At 43.6% G+C, this 19,030-nt stretch overlaps 1 protein-coding gene across 6 annotated transcripts in view; it reads right to left on the reverse strand.

Moving 5' to 3' along the window:
- The window catches only part of CCDC85A (coiled-coil domain containing 85A), a 62,344-nt gene extending 44,218 nt beyond the window's left edge, over positions 1-18,126 (reverse strand). For 2 of the 6 annotated variants that reach the window (XR_014881792.1, XM_085218558.1), the window contains exons 1-3: positions 17,579-18,125; positions 14,555-15,470; positions 6,268-6,344 (exon numbers count right to left, since the gene is read on the reverse strand). Coding sequence is in view for 5 of the 6 variants with exons in the window: in XM_085218558.1 (XP_085074684.1) it covers positions 6,307-6,344; positions 14,555-15,470; positions 17,579-17,797 (1,173 nt within the window). In the remaining variant the exon portion in view is untranslated. Of the gene's footprint in view, positions 1-6,261; positions 6,345-14,554; positions 15,471-17,578 lie in introns of all 6 variants that reach the window. The other 4 variants (XM_085218556.1, XM_085218555.1, XM_085218559.1 and 1 more) reach the window with 3 other exon arrangements.
- Positions 18,127-19,030: the final 904 nt, after the last annotated feature.

Below are 19,030 nucleotides of genomic sequence, written 5' to 3' on the forward strand. Positions count from 1 at the left end.
ATCTTTATTAGATCCTTACATACTGCTGGAGCTGACCTCTTTGCCATATTGCTGAATCTGTCCAATTTTGTTTGAACCATCAGTCAAATCCAACCAGATTAAAGCAGAAGTACAGGATTCTGCACTTTGAAGAGAGACAGCTGACAAAGACTCTTAAGAGTACATATACTTGTAGTAACAAACTATTAAAAGTAGTACTTGCTGTTTAATAGCAAAACTGAGAATCCAAGTAATTGGATCACCTCATTTTTGCCTGCAGATAGTGTACGGTGTTTATAAAAGGCAACAAGAGAATGTCTGCCCCATAAAAGTGATAAAAACTTGACAGTGCTGGTTTTTCCATAGTTGTTAAGACTTCTGTTGCTCTAACATAGTTGCTTTTTCAGCAGCACTAACAATCAAAGAAGTCCTAGGAATGGCTTTTAGAAATTAAGATTAATTGATTAAAAGTAGACAGAACATGTTTTCTTTTTCTCCTTTTTAAATAGGAAAGCTCAGATTTCAGCTAACACAAACTTCTCGCAGATGGCACAATAGCAGTGGTTAAAGAAATTAATAATGAAAGACTCCTGCTGTCCAGTATGCAGAAGAGTCCTGCTTTACAGAAAGCTTCAGTAGAGAAATAGAGGGTATATAAAGAGACTCACATTTCTACAGTATCAACTACCAGGATTACCAAACCAGCCCCAGTCATTCTTCTCCACTGTCAGGCATTACAGCAGACTTGCAGTAAGCACCATTAAGTTTGAGACACCGAAAGCCCAGGACAGCTCAGAGGTACCATGGAAATAAAGTCCTGAGTGCCCACTGTGAGCCAGGCAGCATTAGTGCTACCACGATGGCTGCTATAGCACAGCAGGAGGATGCTGCAACACATCTGGTTTTTATCTGATAGCAGGATAAGGGGGGCAGGATATCAACTCTGTATCTGCAACTGACAAAAAAAGCTGCATAGTCAGAAAGAAACCCTTTGGTTAGTACATTTATCACCAACAAGTAGTGATATATGATTGGCCATTACTTACATCGTTTCCTACCATCTCAAGTTTGGAAACACTGGAGCTCTGGTTGCAAGAAAGAAGAACTAGATTATAAGAGCACCTCCATTTTCTGGAAGCAGGGATGCAGTTAGAAAACAGTGCAAACTTATCAAAAAGCACAGCTGCAGGAGCCAACTTCAGGTAACTTGATCATGACATTCTCCTTTCTTCAGTCCTTCACTTTGCAACCTCTGTACTAGATTCCTTTTTCCTTCACCACACACACACACACACACACACACACACACACACACACACACACACACACACACAAAAAACCAGAAACTACATGCTCTCCTCTGAGCAGCTTCCCTGTAGGTCTTACGAGGGTGCGACTCAGCACACCAGGGACAGCAAGAAAGGCTACGGCTGTTATCTGACTGCCTTCAAACCTGGATGGAGAGCTCTATGTCTGCTACCAATCTTTCTGAAAGCGGACAGAGCTTCTTGTAAGAGAAGTTGCAGGATTTCCTTTGTATTATGGGCAAAAAGGGATTTCTGCCTGCTTCCCCTGGAATTGATATCTAAGGCTCAGTTCCTATTTTCATGACACCACGTGAAGATCAAACAAAGAAAGCTTCTACAAGCCTATGAACTCAGTGGGAATGTGCAAGTGTATAAAGTCAGTCACCTGCATAAACAAAAGTAGTTCATTACCTAGATCAGTATCTCCAACATGACAGCATGGTGAGTCACTTTGTTCTCAGAAGCAGCAAGATTTCAGTCCCCACAGCTGCACACACATGTACTGTTATAGTGCAGCACACAAGAATGCAAAGCAGGCAAGCACATGCTCACCCCAAGCAGCAGCCAGAGCCTCATTCATTGGCCTGTCCGTATTCCTGGAAGGCATGCCAGGATATCTGCTGGTGGTTTGTGTTCCTAAGCCTGCCCAGTTCCATCTCTACATGCACTCGAGCTGCAGGCTTCTGGATAACCCTGCTGCTGGAAAGCAGGAGGGCAGCACAGTTCTCCTCATGCTAACTTTCTCTCACACTGGATAACAGCCCAGACACACACAGAGGTATTCTGGTTCTTCTGTCACTCTGTAACTTTTCCAGCCAGGCCATGGTCTTCAGTCTCAGAAACTGAATTAGCACCTCTTCGTGGTAGACAGATAAAAGTGTTGCGTCTTTTAATGCATGCTTGTGACTCGGGCACCTGACCTGTGGTCATTTGGAAAGCACGTTCACTTGACTGAACACAAAGCACAAGATCATAGAATGGTTTGGGTTGGAAGGAACCTTTAGGATCATCAACTTCCAATCTCCTATAGGCAGGGATGCCTCCGTCTGGACCAGGTTGCTCACAGCCCCATCCAGCCAACCCTCGAATGCTTCCAGGGAGGGGACATTCACTGGGCAGCCTGTTCAGTGTCTAACCACCCTCACAGTAAGGAATTTCTTCCTGATATCTAGTCTAAACCTACCCTCTTCCAGTTTAAAGCCATTTCACCTTGGATGCAACCACTTGTCGCGTGGATGTTCTAGACACTGCATTAGAGGACCATTTTCACTGACTGCCAGTGGTATCCCGAGGGTTTCAGCTCGAAAGTAAAACAACTGGGATTGTACCTTGACATTTTGACTACTTTCAAATATCTGGGAGTTGTTTTGAGAAACTACTTTATTTTTTAGACTATTATTACTGTATTAGATTTTTTTCTAGTCTCTTGACATCTCTTTAACTACTTACTGTTAATTTTACCTATTCAGGGGTTCAGAGTTTCATTTCCTGACCAATAGCCAGGAAAAGTTTAAAGTGACAAAGCTATGACAGTCCCATGTTAGTTTTACATAGCTGATAAGATACAATAGGAATGTTCTTAAAGGAGAAGTTTACATGGCTCTGCAGAAGACTTTTTACAAGGAAAGATATTCAGACAAGTGCTGCATCAGAAGCAGCACCACATGTTCCCATACTTCAGCACGGGAGACAAGACACTTCTTAATTGAAAAGCAATAAAGTTTTTCCCAAAAGCTAATGCTCTGAGAACTTAAGAATATGCACTTATATCAAGCACCAAATAATCAGACCAATCTAATTAAGAAAAGGATAATTAGAAGACTAACAGGTTGCTAAATCACACTCAGAACATACAACTTGACGCTTGCTCTAGTTTATAAGAGAGACTAAAATAGCAACAAGATCAACGTTACTTTAATCCCTGGACAAGTTTCAAACATTGAATTGCACTCAGACCACAGCCACATTAAAAACCTCAATACTTAGCATGGCAGGAAGCTGCCGTAATTGAAGTAGTTATGAGAGTAGAGAGCAAGAATCGTGGCTTTGCAATGTCATCACTTATCAGAGAATGGAACCTTTCAGGCTGTCATTTTTGAATGTCAAAGCCTGGTTCCCCAGTGAGCATACATTACTACAGAGCTTTAAAACCCTGGACTGGATTCCAGTTGGTGCCATTCACAATTTTTACAAGTGTCTGTATAGCAGTGACATTGCACAGCGAATCTCCACCTTTTGGTAGGCAGCAAGAGCCTTCATGCAACCTCCCCTCCAACGCACTGCTCCTGCACACTGCTTTTGTGCTACCCACAGCATTCAGTAGCTATCAGCAGCCACCACCCACCTGCTGGAAATGAGTGGATGGAAAGGGAAGGGCGCTCAGTCAAAAGTCTCAGGAGGCTCCACGTCACCAGGAGTCCATCTCCCACTTGTGCCACGTCACACAGGTGCTCATACTATGAGTCCTGCCACAGATTTAGACCTAAGCAACACTTCCCCCATTCCCTGCCACATCCACAAGATGCCACACTGTGGATTGACACTAGGGGTCCAGTGACTATCTTGCCACATTACTACATTCTGATTTCTTACATATTTGTTTTGAAGAGTAAGAGCTTTCTTTTCAAGATTTCATTCTGATGAAAGATGAATATCCCCCCCTTTGATGGTACCAGCTCAGTACAACCCCCAGCTGATAGCCATATCTCAGCTTCAGATCAGCATTTCCCAAAGACAATTACAGCTACACAGCTACTCTGCAGTGTTAGAAACAAGACAGAAAACTGTAATTTCCCTTAGTAAAGCTATCACAGTGCTCCATTTTAAGGCAGTTTGGTAGATGTTTAAGAAGTGTTCTCAAGCACACCTTTAAATGCAAGAGGTGCATTAAGATCATACAGTATGCTTGCTGCAGGTACAAAAATTAAAAAATAGCTTTGAACCCCACTGGCCTGGTTAGCTTAAGTCATGACATTCAGAAAGGAAGGAAACAGATTGCCTTAAAACTTGATTTTGAAAGGAAACACATTGAGAGCATTTGTAGCAAGCTAATTGTTCACCAATGTGTTTTTTAGACATGTGAGTAACCTCAGCCCCAGTTTTTGCCCCACATTCAAAACAGGCTAAGAAAAAAAGCTGTTAGAAGAGTGGTATGATGCAATGGAATAATCAGTAGCTAAAGTGCAGGAAATCTGGACTGTAGATACAGCTGGGGGCTGTCTTGTCATTTGTTCAGCCCATTGTTCTTTAATGCTCAAGATGAAGATCACAACATTTGTTTCCTTAGTAAACTGCTTTGAGATCTACTGATAAGTGCCAAACAAAATCCAGGCACTACCAACAGGTGTAAGAGTTTACTCAGGTTAACATCACATCCACAGCTCTCTGCAAGCATCAGCTTCAAGATGTAGAGATCCCTCCAGGCAGCCAAACCCATACAGTCCTTCCTCTCATTCAAAGCAAGAATTTATTTCACCAAGATTCCCCATTAAGCAGTACTGGTTTTTACAACTCCAATCATGCCCAGCCTCCGAAGAGCTGCAGAACTGAAAGAGCAAAGCTCTGAAAGCCTGGGTTTTGCTCACAGGACTCAACTGCTCTTCCTCCAGCCATGCTGCTAGATCCTGAAACCAGCTGGCTGCTTTGTTCCTCACCTACCAAGCACAGCCACTCACACTGCTGAGGCACGTGAACACTAACAGCACCAATGGGTGAAAACAGGCACTGTGAGACCAAAGTGGTTAAAATTAAGATGCTCCTGGCTCCCTGGGAAACAGCATTTCCTAACAAACAGGATACAAGCACTAACCAAACTTTTCTCATTCCAGACAGTGAAAGTCTGATCACTTTCATCTTCTGTAACAAACCTTTTCCCATGAGGTTCAAGAGCTTATTGCATCATGACGGAATTCTGGGCAGCACTGCAAGATCAATCAATTAAAATTTAACAAAACTCAGGGGCAATTAAGCACTCAAAAACATTAAATCAGAGAACAAGGCGCCTGACTGCATCTGGTCAACACCTTGTTTCTCCAGTAACTAAGACAGCAAATACTCAGAACTTCACATTAGGGCATAACGTGTAGGGTGGGCACCTAATGTGAATTTACTAAAAGAAAAAAAAAAAATCTGCTAAATGCACCTCTACCAAACAAAATAGACACAAGACACTACATTAGAAGTATAGATTTTTTTTTCAATACTGGTAAATTCCAAAGTTATTTGGCTTTGAAAGCAAAATAAAACCTATTTATCATTCGAATATCCTACATTAATATGTTTCAAACACCCATCCTGGTATTTGAATATTCTCTTTAGTTAAGAATGTTTAAACAGAAGCACCATCAGGCAACACACCTGGAATAGAATATGTTGTCCAGGGAACTGCTTCCGAGCTTCAGTGCCCACAGTACACATTTCCAGGTGGCAGCTGATAAGCATTGACTTGTCTTTAACTACAGTGCCCTGTTTAATTTAGGTTACTGGAGAGCAATAAGGACAAAACAAGTCCTTCTGAGCTACATCTCTTTTAGACCACTGCTGCACTCCTTCAGTCTACAGTTGGATTCAACTGCAGTAGTGTGAGCAATACGAGGAGCTCCTCAACACCACATGAAGTTGCTTGAGAGGACAGAACTAAGATCCATGCTTCTGAAAGTCTGATCAATCACTTCCATGCTGTCAGGTAGTCCAGCCAACCATTTTACCAGCAGAGTTCAACTTGCAGTATACACTAAAAGATAACAACTCTTTCTATCCTATTACTTCTATAAATGATGTAAAGATGGGCAAATAGCAATATTCAATTGCTGAACAGAACTTAGTATGATCAGGATGCTTTTTTGTCCTCCAAACTCCCCAAAATATTCACATCTGCTATGGTAGCAGGCAGTCAGCAAGAAGGATTTACCATTACCAACTGGAGCATAGATCAAATATTAAGTTTCAATAAGAAAAATCAAAAAGTTCTTAGCACCTGTACCTGGAGGAGACATTGATTCTGGCATCTTCTGCTGTTTAGTTAAGACTGCAGAGCCTTTGGTCTTGGTGGTTGGAAATCTGGTTAGGGAAAAAAAACCGTTGTTGGAATGCTTTGCTTTTAGGTTTTGTTTATGGACTTAATGATACTGCAAAAACCTAAAATTCAAATTCAAGTTCGAAAAAATCTTACAACAGACACGAGGAAGCAAGGCAAGCTACAACAAGAGGCTACTGATCCCATTCAGAGCACCACAGGGGCATGGCTCTTTAGGCATCTTGCTTCTCTCTGGGCATCCCATCTCAGTATATAAGTCATGTGTCCAACCAGGAGTGAAGCACTCACATGCTTCAGAGGACCTAAACCAGTTTTCAGGTCCTACTTCACAGCATCCATACGCTCCTGCTTGATGTATTTGGCTGCCTTTAGATGAATTATTTTGGCTGCTAGTTTTTGTTTTGTTTTTTTGTTTTTTTTTTTTCCTCCTTTCTTCCCATGTTATCCTTCCTACTGTTATCAGTGATGTTTTCTGACCACAAAAAACTTAAAATACATTTTTAACATTACTAAGATTCATCCACTGCAAAACCAAAATAAACTCAGAAACCAAGAGAGGATGTGGGTCACCAATCAATGCTGTTGCCCAGGCTCATCTGAACCTCACACAGACGTGAGCTGCATAGTGATCAATCAGTTCTGCAAGTTTCAGAAAAGCATTTTTCCCCCTGCTTCAAATCCAAGGTACAAATACCTGTTCCAGACTCCCACAGGAAGTGTTATCAATGCAAATTTTCACTATTCACACGAAGATAAAGAGATGCAGTAACACAAACATAGTGAGTGAGCTTTGAGGCCAAACACTTGAAAGCAGCATCCTACTACTGATCAGATCAGAGAAGTTAGGTTTGACAGGCACGGAAGTGATGGAACAATTTGGGTAGCCTTGAGAAGGTATAAAAAAAAAAAAAAAACTTTCAATATTATTGCTTACTAGATGGCTCTTTGCAGTCCTCCAGCTGTTACTCAAGGCAGGGCTTCAGTGCAAGTGTGTTGGGTCAGTACAAATAACCCCTTTTTTTTTTTTAAAGGAGAGGAACTTTCTCAAATCAGTATAATGAACCTCTTCAGGTTACAGAGAGGAAGAAAAATCACGACATAGCAGCCATAGTAACCACAGTGAACTTCACCAAATGATGGAAAGGAAAAAAAATAAAGGGTTAAAGAAATATTGACTTGCTGAAGCATCCAAGTGCGTAACTGCTGGCTCCCTGTTCTCACCAAGAACATACAGAGGCAATGCTAATAAGCCAAAGTTTTACAGCAAAACCAACAAGGTACACTAAGGCTACTTGTTATTCACAAGCTTCACTTAATTGTTCATCTTCTAGGACAGCTGCTATCTTGAGGTAGGCTGTCCCACTTACAGTCAATAGATCTGCAAACACTTTCATGCCATGCATCCCTAAATGCTCATGTGCAGACCTCAAACCATGATCCCAGCACTTCTGTGTATCCTGCAGAATTAAAAACACCTAAAAGACTTACAAACATACTAAGTGTGCACAGAGTGGTAACATCATGGCATGGGATTTCTTTTGTTTCCATGTCTGCTTCAAGAATACTTTAGTGTATAAGCTTCCCACCTTTTTATACTTGTATAATTAATTTCCTCAGACCCAACTTACTGTTATGACCAATGTATCTCACTGTCTTTTAGTCCTACTATTCAACACTTCCTCTGCATTAATCTTTCCTTATTCTTATTTTCTTTGGTATTTTTCTGTCTGACACTAAGTCCCAAAATAAGAGAACCCACTTCAAGAGAACCCGAAACAAAACAAAGAAGGGAAAAAGAGAAGGCTGAATTCATCTTCCTTGTCTGTTTAAACACACATTTCAATTTCTCAACTGTTTATTCCCCATGTTACAGGAGATTTTTAATGTGCGTTCCCAAAGGAATCAAAGGACAATATCAAAACCTTTCACATTACTTGAGGTTTGCAATAAAAGGTGAAAGCCAAATTCCTAAGCTCTTGAGCAATATCACAAGCCACACTTGGAAAGTGAGCATATGGGAAAAAAAAAAAAAAAAAAATTGTATCTCTTGTACAAAGGAAAAATAACCATAAGAAAATGAGAAATTGCTATAGTGGATCAGCCCACTGGGACAATCAGCATTTTATCCTCTTCTTTCCCCCAGCAGGAATTATGGCTGGCTGTTTTAGGTGATGACAAAAGTTCTTCCCATTAACAGCCCTGTAACAAAACACCTGAGTGAAGCTCATTCACAGTTCAGCTACTTAGAAGCTGATGTTTGTCTTATACCAGATGAATCCATCTCTTCCCCCAACAGTAATTACCACGTCTTTACATGCTATCTTTTGCTTTGCGTTACCCAAAGGAACAGGTGATGCTTCTCAAGGCCTTGACCTCTGCTGGGCTCCGCATCATTTCACAGAGCCTGGATAGATCTGCCACTGCAGCTGAAGAGTTTAGTTGTGTTTAATAGGAAGCTCAGTCATTTCTCCAGATTTCTCAGCACAATGCTCTATCCCTTTTTCTTTGCTAAGGGATAACACGGTTGTCTTTGGATAGACAACAACACTGAGGGTTATACAGTGGACTTTTCCACAGCTTCAAGCGGGATGCTGTAACACCAGTCCTCCCACAGCCACCACGTAGTTCAGATGGAAACCCTTTACCAGTATGGTTGTAGGTCAAGATACACTTCTTTCTGCACTGAGGAACAAAATTCAGAACTGAGCACTGCAGCCCTACCTGACTCTCTGAACATAACCCAGATATTCAAGAAGTACATGCAGGCAAGATTTACATCAAAACCATTAGATAAATACATTCTAACTAATAAATACATCCTCACTATGGATGCCCCATAACACCTGTCCATGCACAGAATGTCACTGGCAGCACAAAGCAAACCCCACACTACACTGGCTGCCATGCTCTCCCCTCTAGTTATGAACCTAGTCAGCCCCAACATCTACACTGCCTGCATCACTAGCTAATGAAGTTTAATATATCTCAAAAGTAAACATTCAATTTACAGATAGCAGAGCAAAAAAAAAACAACAAAAAAAACAGAACTGTCTTTAATTACACACACAGTATATCCTATGAGGCTGAATTACTTGAATAAACACTAAGAATTATTATAATAGCCAAACTCTACATTAGAGCTGCCAGAGATTAAAGGATTTCACAATGTAATCAGAGCAGTGTTTTTTAAAATATATTTTACTATCACAAAACCAGAGCACAGTACCTCAGAAAGCCACGCAGGGGTCTGTGTTAGATGAGGTCCTGCCCCCAGGCAAAAGGCACTCTTCCCAAGCAAGAACTTAGGGCTTCAATGTGAGGATTCTCCATTCTGGCACTTTCAAACGGAATGAAGTCTGCCCACGTATTTCAGGCAGACAGCACTAACTGCTCCCCAAGCTCCTGATGATTCTCCTGCTGATACAGAGGAAAATACCTTGGGACTCACAGTGACAGGATCACTGCCTCCAATGAATCAGGAGCAAGCCCTTAGTGCAAAGTCATCTGTTTTGCAAGATATGACATCCACAAAGGAATGTAAAAACCCCTATGTGATGACTTCACGTGCCCATCTAGCACCAAACAGACAGAGACAGAAATGAACTTCCACAGTCAGCCCTAATCTGGTCAGTTACCACTGTTGGTATTACAAGTCACATTTTCAACCTGGAAAAAAAAAAAAAAAAAAACCTCCACAAAAATGAGTTTAGAGCATGCTGTATTCATTACCAATCACATACGTGCATATTCTCTTACAGCATACAATAACACTGATTTACAAGCCTGATGTGAAACCTACAGAATTCAACTGACAGACTCCCGTTGACACAAAAAATTCAGAGCTCTACACTTAAAATAAACGCCCAAAATAAGCAGTAGATTAATTCATACTGACAAGCAAAAAAAAAAAAAAAAAAAAAATGCCACCAATCCTGAAGCCTTAGCTTACATATCAGGTTGCTCTCAAGAGCAAGCAATGCTGTATCAGGCTTCAAATGGCAGCTGTACCAGAGTGGGTGCCATTGGGAAAGCTCAAGTTCCATTGCTGTGCTGTACACTGCCATTCTGGGTAGGAAAATCACTTCCATTTCAACTGCAAGAAGAGAATGCGAGCAAAAGTGACATCATTTCACTGTTTGGCCAGCACAATGTGAGCTGTTTCCATGGAAAGGCTGTCATTTGTTTCAGTAATGTTACTGCAAGGTTCCTCTCTCTGAAGAGATACTGTATTTTCTCTTTTTACTTAGAGAAGCAAAATAAAAAAAGTGTTTTCTTACTGTGTTCCCCTCCCAAGAAGCACATTTACAGCAGGAATGGCACAAGACTGAAGCTGAGCTTAACTGACAAATACTCTTGTTCAATTGAGGTGCTGCTGCATTTGCTCCACAAGAGCCCTCACACCTCCAGCAGTATGCAGTGTTAGTCAGCAGTTTTACTGCTCCTCTGTAATAACCTCAGCAGGAAGCAAAAAGCACACAGAAAAGCCTTCTGATATTTTCTTTGCACACAGAAGTCAAAGCCTGGGGTAAAACAAAGGAATTCTTAAAAACAGGAAGTTTACAGTAAATTGCTACACCACCACTTAGATTGCAAATGCCAAAGTGACGTGAGTTTCTATAGAGGCACTTCCACCCCAGGTATTTGTGTCAGTTAAAGACTAATGTGTGTTATGCCACAGCATTGGTACAATCTGATTTTATGTATTTAATACCACTGGCATTTTCTCTTCCAAACTCAGTGTCTGTTCAAATACCCCTGTGCTCATTAACCACAGCATCTGAGAGTCACAGTTTTATCATCGTGTTCACTTGGTTGAAGCCTTGAAAAACAAGATACGTAAGTTTGGCTTGATGTTTGTTAACTGAAAACACAGCTTTCAGACCTCATCTGCTGTCACTCCAGAAATGAGGATGCACATTTCAGAAATACACGTAGAATACTGAAGTTATTTACATATATACACACACACTCTTATATAAAGCTTCTCAAGTGTTTTCAGGTTTTGTTGATAAGTCATACAAGAAAAAAAAAATGACAAAAATCAAACCTTTGAGAATAGAAAGTGAGAATAATTATGAAAGTAAACGTTATCACCTTATTCTCTGCTCCTTCAGCTGTTCCTAAGGACCAAAGATGCTCCTGACCTGCAGCAGCTTCCTGTGTGCCACAGGACAGCTTAAAACAAGCATGAGGCCAAAATGGTTAATGCATGTGCCACGTCCTGTAAAGCACTGTGCAGTAACTAAAACTGATTTATAAGTCTGATATGTATCACATTTCTGATACCACTGATTTAACTGTAGCTTAAGAGCTTGATAAAACTAGCAAAGACCAACTCCATTCCCCGTGTGTTTATATGCAGGGAAAGTTCTGGTTTAAATAATAGTACCTGACTGAACACATTGCTTCCCTGTGGTCACCTAGGCACTAACAAGACCACAACTCAGGGTGAGCAGGAGCTGTCAGTGACGTACAGAAGCTCCTGATCCAGCAGAAATAGCCAGGCTGTTTGCATGCATGCTTTCCAGATAGGAACAGCAATTTCAGATAGAAAACACAGTACTTTGCAGAACAAGATCCAACGTGCAGAGGAATACTTTCTCCTCTCAAACATGGTTTGGATTTAAGATCAACAGGGACAGGTCAGTCCTCTACCGAGACAGCTAATTCTAATCATTTATTCATTATTTTATTAAGTCAGATGATGTTAGCATTCATCATTTAGGATCACAAACACTTCATTCTCTCTTACTGCAAGTATATGAGTATCACAATAAGATGAAAAGTGACCCGCAAAATAATTGAACAGATGTGACATCACGGTCTTCCTATACTCCAAGTTTTAATAAATCAGCTTTTAACCAAAATGACACGTTATATATACTACGTGATTGGAGGTAAGAACCCAAAGCAGCATCTTTATACTGCTCATCAGAATGTCCAACCCATATTTTCCCATACTCTCACCATCCCTTACAGCAGATGCAAAAGGCAGGGGTGCACACAAAGTGTGCAAATTGAGATTGACTTGTTACTTGTGATTACTTTTGCAATGACAAAAGCGCTAACAGCCAGAGCTTTTACCACTTCCATATTACTTGCCCTTACCCACGTTAACAGCAGCTGACACAAACAAAACCCACAACTCAGCCCAGATGTGAAGCCAAGTACCTCCCTGAAGTTTAAGGCAAGTCCCTCACAGCAAAGCTGTCACACACAACCACTGACTGAAGAGACCAAGGCCAAACCAATGTCAGCAGTAAGCCCCCAGCTGACACCCACTCCATGCTTGCATCAAGTTACATATATGAAAGAGGAGACATTTGACAACTTACTGGTGAGCCAAGTCCTCTGCAAAACTGATTATATGAAGTGCGGGACAGACAAAACTCTGATTAAAGTCAATAAACAGACTCCTAGATGGGCAGCTGCCATCTCCAGCTCCTCATGGCTTGAGGCCAAGCTATAGATCATGGCAATACACTACATAAGGACACCAGTCATCACAGGTTTAACACCACAACTGCCTTCCTATTAGTAATAATGCTGAGCTCCCAGCATGACCATTTGGACAAAACAAATACCATCAAAAAGCCCACCACGCTGAGAGCAGAAAACCATATATTTGACTGTAAATGAGTTTTAAAAATAAACACTAAAACCTTACATCATTTTTCTGCTTTACCAGTGGCTAGACTGATGAACATAAGCAAGAAAAAGGCAGCTTTGGGTTTCCATAGTTCACTATGCTTACAGCTAAGTCAACGCACTCATTTTAAATAGGAAGGAATGAATGATGAAAGAAACACAGTATTTAAAAGGACGTTTTATAAAATCAACTTTCCTAACATGTGCATTACACATCTTCACAAAATTGTCAAGCATTCTTCTTGCTAATCACTTTAAAATGCTTCAAAAATTAATGAGAAGTCTCTTGCACTTACCACTCTGGGGTTTGTCAGCCCTGTCAAGTACATCCATCTCACTGTAAGTAATCTGGATTTGTCCCTACAGAGCAGGTTAACTTACAGAACGCCTTCAGTAAAGATAGCCATCACAGATAAATGGACAGGTGTGAGAGAGAAACATGGTAAGTGACGAGGACAGCACCCAGCACAGAGCTCACTCCATCTCTCAAGCAGATCCAACAAGCATTCACTTTCACCGGTGCCAACACAACTCCTCCCAGCTGCTTATAAAGACAGAAATATGTGAACTCCATCCAAGGCAATTTATTAAGGCAAAATCCTCACTTCAGAACTTGATTTCAGATGTGTAGAGGTCCAAGAAATGGGTTTTCATGTATACAAGATGCTGATTTCCTTCATGAAAACATCTTTAAGCACAAAGAAAATAGAGCAGACTACAGAAATTGCACCAAGTCTATAACAAGTTACTCCAGCAGCACAGCAGGATGTTTCAACTTTGTTTTAATCATTTCATTTGCTCTATTTCATTCATTTTAATACTGTCACAACTGCTTGTCTTTCCAAATACTGACACTGTGCCTATCTTTAGTTAATTGCAATCAGGGAGAATACACAGCTCTTAGAAGCTGTCCTGCTTGTTGGCCATCTTCATTAAGCGCAGCAGTAACAACACCCACAAAAAAACCCTGAGATCATCCCTGATTTTTTTAACTTGTTATAATTAAACACATGCAAAGTCAAGGTTTTGAAAAGTTTTAGAAGGCACTGTATAGTCAAGTATATTGAGCCTCACTCTTCATTTGGGTTCTTTTCTAAGTTTATAAAAAAAAAAAAAAGATATAAGAAGCCTTCTAGCAATAAACATTAGATTTTACAATCCTTAAGGCTCCACGCAGGCTAGGTTAGGAAGGTGGAAGAAGAACTGGATACATTCACCTCCACTGCAATGACTCAAAAATAGGCAGGACAAGAAACAGACAACTGCTCCCTAAGGATGTAAATAAGCCTACTTAGGGACAGCCTCCTTCCACAGAGCAGGATTAAGAGCAAGAGCTACTGCTTTATACCCTATAGGCAAGCACTCAAGATTCACATCCCTGCTTTTTTAAACCACCCAACACCTACTGGACAGACAAAGAGGTATAATCTAATTAATCTGCTTGCTACCAGAATAATGTTGACACCAGACCTCCTGCCTTCCATTTCACACAAGAAAAATACTCCTTTTCCATAACCAGCCAAAATAGAACCGAAACCACCTTGGTAATTTTCACAGTGACTTTTCACTGAGTTTATTGACCCACCATTCATTCCATTGTATATACTTCTGTGGTGAGGGGACAGGTCATCTGTTACTTGTCTCCTGAGGGTACCTTCTCTGCTGCCTGCACTGAGATGCTTGAGATGCTCTGGGCTCCCTCCATAGTGTTTTTTGAGGTGCTCAGGGCTCGTGCCCCTCACTTTGTGAAGATGTTCTGTACTTCCACTGGGCGTGTGCTTTTGAAGGTGATCCGGACTGCCACTGCTGTGCTTTTGATGCTCAGGGCTACTGCCAGGCCTCTGCTTTTGAAAGTGTTCAGGGCTACCACTCAAAACATGCTTTGGGAGAGTTTCTGGACTGCTACTGCTGTGCTTTTGTTGTTCAGGTGCTTTGACAATGGTTTTCTGATGTTCTGGACTCGGTCCTTTCAGGTGATGATCAGGACTGCCCGAACTCCTGGGCTTCTGGAGATGCTCGGGGCTGATACTCCTGTGCTTCTGATGCTCAGGGCTTCCTTCACCCCGAGCTTTTTGAAGATGTTCTGGGCTCGTACTTGGATGATGTTTATGATGATCTGGACTGTCTGTGCTTCCCGTGCTAGAAGTACTGCTCCCATCACCGACATCTCTTATGTAAGTGCTGGTGGCAGTTAATTGGCACAGGCTGATCTGGCTGTCAATAGAGCTCCGGCTGCCTGCTCCACCACCCTTCTCCTCATCCAACAACACACACAATTCCTTCAGCTCCAGGTTTTCCTTCACCACTTCTTCTTGTCTCACTTCCAATTCTTTCAGCTTCTGTAGGTACAAGGCAACCTCTTTGTGCATAACACTGGCACTGTATCTGCCCAGTCTCTGCCACTCACGGGACACCCTCTTGCCTTTCTGCCTGTCATCATCCAGAAAGCAGCACAGGTCTCTCAGTTCCTGGTTATCTTCTTGCAGCTTCTGATTGATATCCTTTAAAAGAAAGATAATCGTGACTGAGAGGTGTCTAAAAGAACCAGCGTTACATCATCACCATGATACGAGCCAGCAAACAGCACTGCCATAAACCCATCATTTAAGCACTCGAGCAAGGCAGAAATAATTGCATGTGCAGATCTGCCATACAACAGCAGCATCGTGCTCCAAACAAACAGAGCTGCTGCTCAGCAAGTGACTATAACCTTTCAAAGGTTCAAAAGCTCAGTTCTGATCAGGCAAAAAAAAGTTTCCAGTGTTTCATTTATGCTCATCCTAAATATCAGAATAGCTCTGTTCCCAAACAGAGCAAAGATCGTAAGCTCTCTCATGAGGATCTCACTCCCTTGAGAAATATTCACATGCATGGTACTGCTAAATATAACTAAAGTATATCAGAAATTGTCATTCCACTTAATTATTAATGCTTATTCTCTCTATTCTTTAGAACACAATCACATATGAAAGTGAGCACGTGTTAGAGATTTAAGATATTTGAGTTTTGATTTCATTCCAGATTTCCATGAGAACCTTATCAGTCATCAGCTTACCAGCACGACCTCAACCACTCTGAAAAGAACCCACGTGCCTTAACAGATTTTGCATTCCAATCCCAGTACGCGACTCCACATCCTTCCTTAGGCGAGGAAGCACTCGAAGCAAATGCTCCAAAGCAGAAGTGTTCAAGCTACTACTAAAGCAGAACAGCATGCCAAAGAAAATACTGTCATTATTTCGTGTTCCTAGTGGCTATATCTTACTTTCTTGTGCCGTATCTTACTTTTTCTCAACTCAATATTCATTTCTTCTTCTGTGGGACATTAGAAGTGGAGATTAGTCAAACCATTAGAAGGCAAGCCTTATAGAAAGGCCATTTTAGCACAGTTTCTGAAGAGCGTGAGGCTTTTGCAGCCCCACTAGACGTGTGCATTTGTCTGATCTTCCTCTCAAAGCAAACTCAAGGCAGCCTCAAGAAACCTGCACTGGAGAGAAATAAGTGATCCCATGGCTCAGGCAGAAGCAGGAGGACCCACATACCAAGTGCGGGCATCACTGCTCCCCAGGGCCCTACTCTTCTCATGGACAGAGAGGTTCAGGCACCACAGTAGGCTCTCAGACCTCGTTCTCCCAAACTCCCTGTGGAAATTCCAGCTAAGACATCTGAACAAATGGTGGAAGTCACACGTCACTTAGGGAGTTAGGCACTGCAAGGGGAACTTGTCACTCCTTCCTGCACATCTTGGCCTGGCTCGTTCCTCATCTGGCAGATAACTCCACGTGATGGCACAACATATAGCTAGGAGAAGGCACCATAACTAACCTGCATCACAAAGGTCACATCTGCTTGCACTGATGCACAATGAGAGGTCCCCCACCCAGGACATCACATATCCTCAGAAGGGACACACTCATACTCTGCAGAACGGGAAGGCGGAGGAGCAGCCTCCCCCTGCACACTACTTAGCCGTGTCACACAGCTACCAAAGATGCTTTTTCAACAATTTACTTGCCTGGATCTATTCTGCAAATCGGGACCCCTTTTCCCCTATTCCCTCATGTAATAACGCAAAGCCCACACCACGTTTGGGTGCCTCCTTCCCTTTAACTTCAAAAGGAATTTCTTAAGACAGTTTCATTTCTCGAAGCAATAAGACAGAAGCTGCCTTTCAGCCGTCTCGAAGCGAACACGCCGGCTCTATCACGGACCGCCGCACGGTGCATCGGGGCGATCACCTGTAAGCAACGGCACCGCCTCCCCAGCCTTCAGAAGCGGAGAAGGAAGCGCCGGGATCTTACGGCTCACACCGGCCGAGAGTTAAACGAAGGAGGGACGCAGCGTCGCAGCCGGCAGCGGCACAGCGCTGGGAGCGGAACGAACCGCGAAAGGATGCGGGACGCTGCCGAGCAGCCTACAGCCGAGCCCGCAGCCCGGGGACGAGCAGCTCGTATTAAGTCACCTTACACGGCGGCAGCGTAAAGCGGGCACGGCCTCCTGCGCGCCTATCGCCGCGCTCTCCCGATGGGGACGCGTCGCTTCGCCCGGCGCAGCGCAGCCCGGCTCGCAGGTGACGAAGTGCCGCTCCCCGGCCCGCCCCGAGCGCTACCTTCAGGCCGCGGATCTCGCCGAGGTGCAGCTGGAGGCGGCGGTTCACCTCGCGGATCAGGTTGCTGTGGTCCAGCATCGCGCTCATCTTTTCGGCCTCGGCGCGGCGGAGGCTGCGGATCAGCTCCTCCTTGCTCCACTGGAGCAGCTCTTCGTCCGACACCTTGGACAAGTCCTCGGCCGGCGCCGTCCCGCAACTTTCCGCCGCCACTTTGGCCATGCTGCGGGCCGGGGGAAACCGCGACGGATCCGGGCAGCGAGGAGGAGGGAAGGGCGTGGAGGAAAACCGGCCGCGGTCCGAGGAGCAAACTTCCCCGGGGGAGGAAAAGGGAGAGAAAAAAAAAAAAAAAAAAAAAAAGCCAGGGGGAAAAAAAAAAAAAAAAAAAGCCAGGTCAGCTCCCGCAACAAGTCGGCGCGCACCCCATGCCCCCGGCCCGCCGCCTCTCCGCCGCGGGACGCCGGGCGCGGGGCCGCGCGGGCGCTGCCGGCGCCAGTGGCGGGCGCGGGGCCGCTGGCGGCTTTTAGCGGGCGCGCCACGTGCGGGGCGGGCGGGGAGGGGCGCGCCGGTGCGGGCCGCGCGGCTCGAGAGCGCCACCTGCTGAGCGCCGTCCGCATCGGCCGGAGTAATCCCGCGGCCGAGATGCTCCGGGATCAAAACTCGGCTGAGCCCGTCTGCTTAGAGATGCTGCGCGTAAAGCCGTCTCCGGGTGCTTTGGGAACGACGCTCGACAATCCTTCCGTACCGCTTAGAGAGAAAGGTGACGTGATGCAGCTCAGAGCTGGGTGAAACGCCACTACGCGGTGAGCTATTGGCTGACAACCACCTCCCATGTTGCCACATCTGCGCATGGAAGGGCTTCTTCCCGAGGGAGACCCCGAGTCTGTCACTCAACGGAGCACAGAGATTCGCCGTCACCGTATGCCACAGTGCTAAGCACGAATCCTGTGTTTTCACTCTCCCACCGCTCCCTGAAATCTTCAGGAAGGAGCAAAGCTTTAGATAAAAGCATTGACCAGCCACAGCGGAAGTACACCAAGAGGCCAAGAAGAGGAGCTGTCGTCTTTTATGCCCAAATACATTCCATCTTAATGCAACTAAATAAAAACAGCTTGGGGGGAAATGTGGTGATAAATAAAGGCGTTTCTTACTCTTGTAATTCAGCAGGGTATTAGCTGAAAGGCCCCGTGATGGTAGATTTCTTATATGCAGGAATGGAGACTTTTAATCCAAAAGCTCCAACAAAGACTCAGCTCGTGTTAACATAAGTTGTGGCCACTGGAAATAGTTCAGTACGGCCCAACTTCCACAGCTGGAGCTAGTTCTGAACACAGACCTGAATCACGTGAAGTGAAACTCATCCGGAATGCTTCAGTGTGAGAAGGGTCTCATTTCACACTCATGTTGCAGGATCAAGATGAGAGTGGGAAATGCCACGTAATTATTTCCAGCTCC

The sequence above is a fragment of the Meleagris gallopavo genome, chromosome 2, assembly GCF_905368555.1.
Source record: "Meleagris gallopavo chromosome 2, MGAL_WU_HG_1.1, whole genome shotgun sequence".
In the NCBI taxonomy this organism is placed as follows: Eukaryota; Metazoa; Chordata; class Aves; order Galliformes; family Phasianidae; genus Meleagris; species Meleagris gallopavo.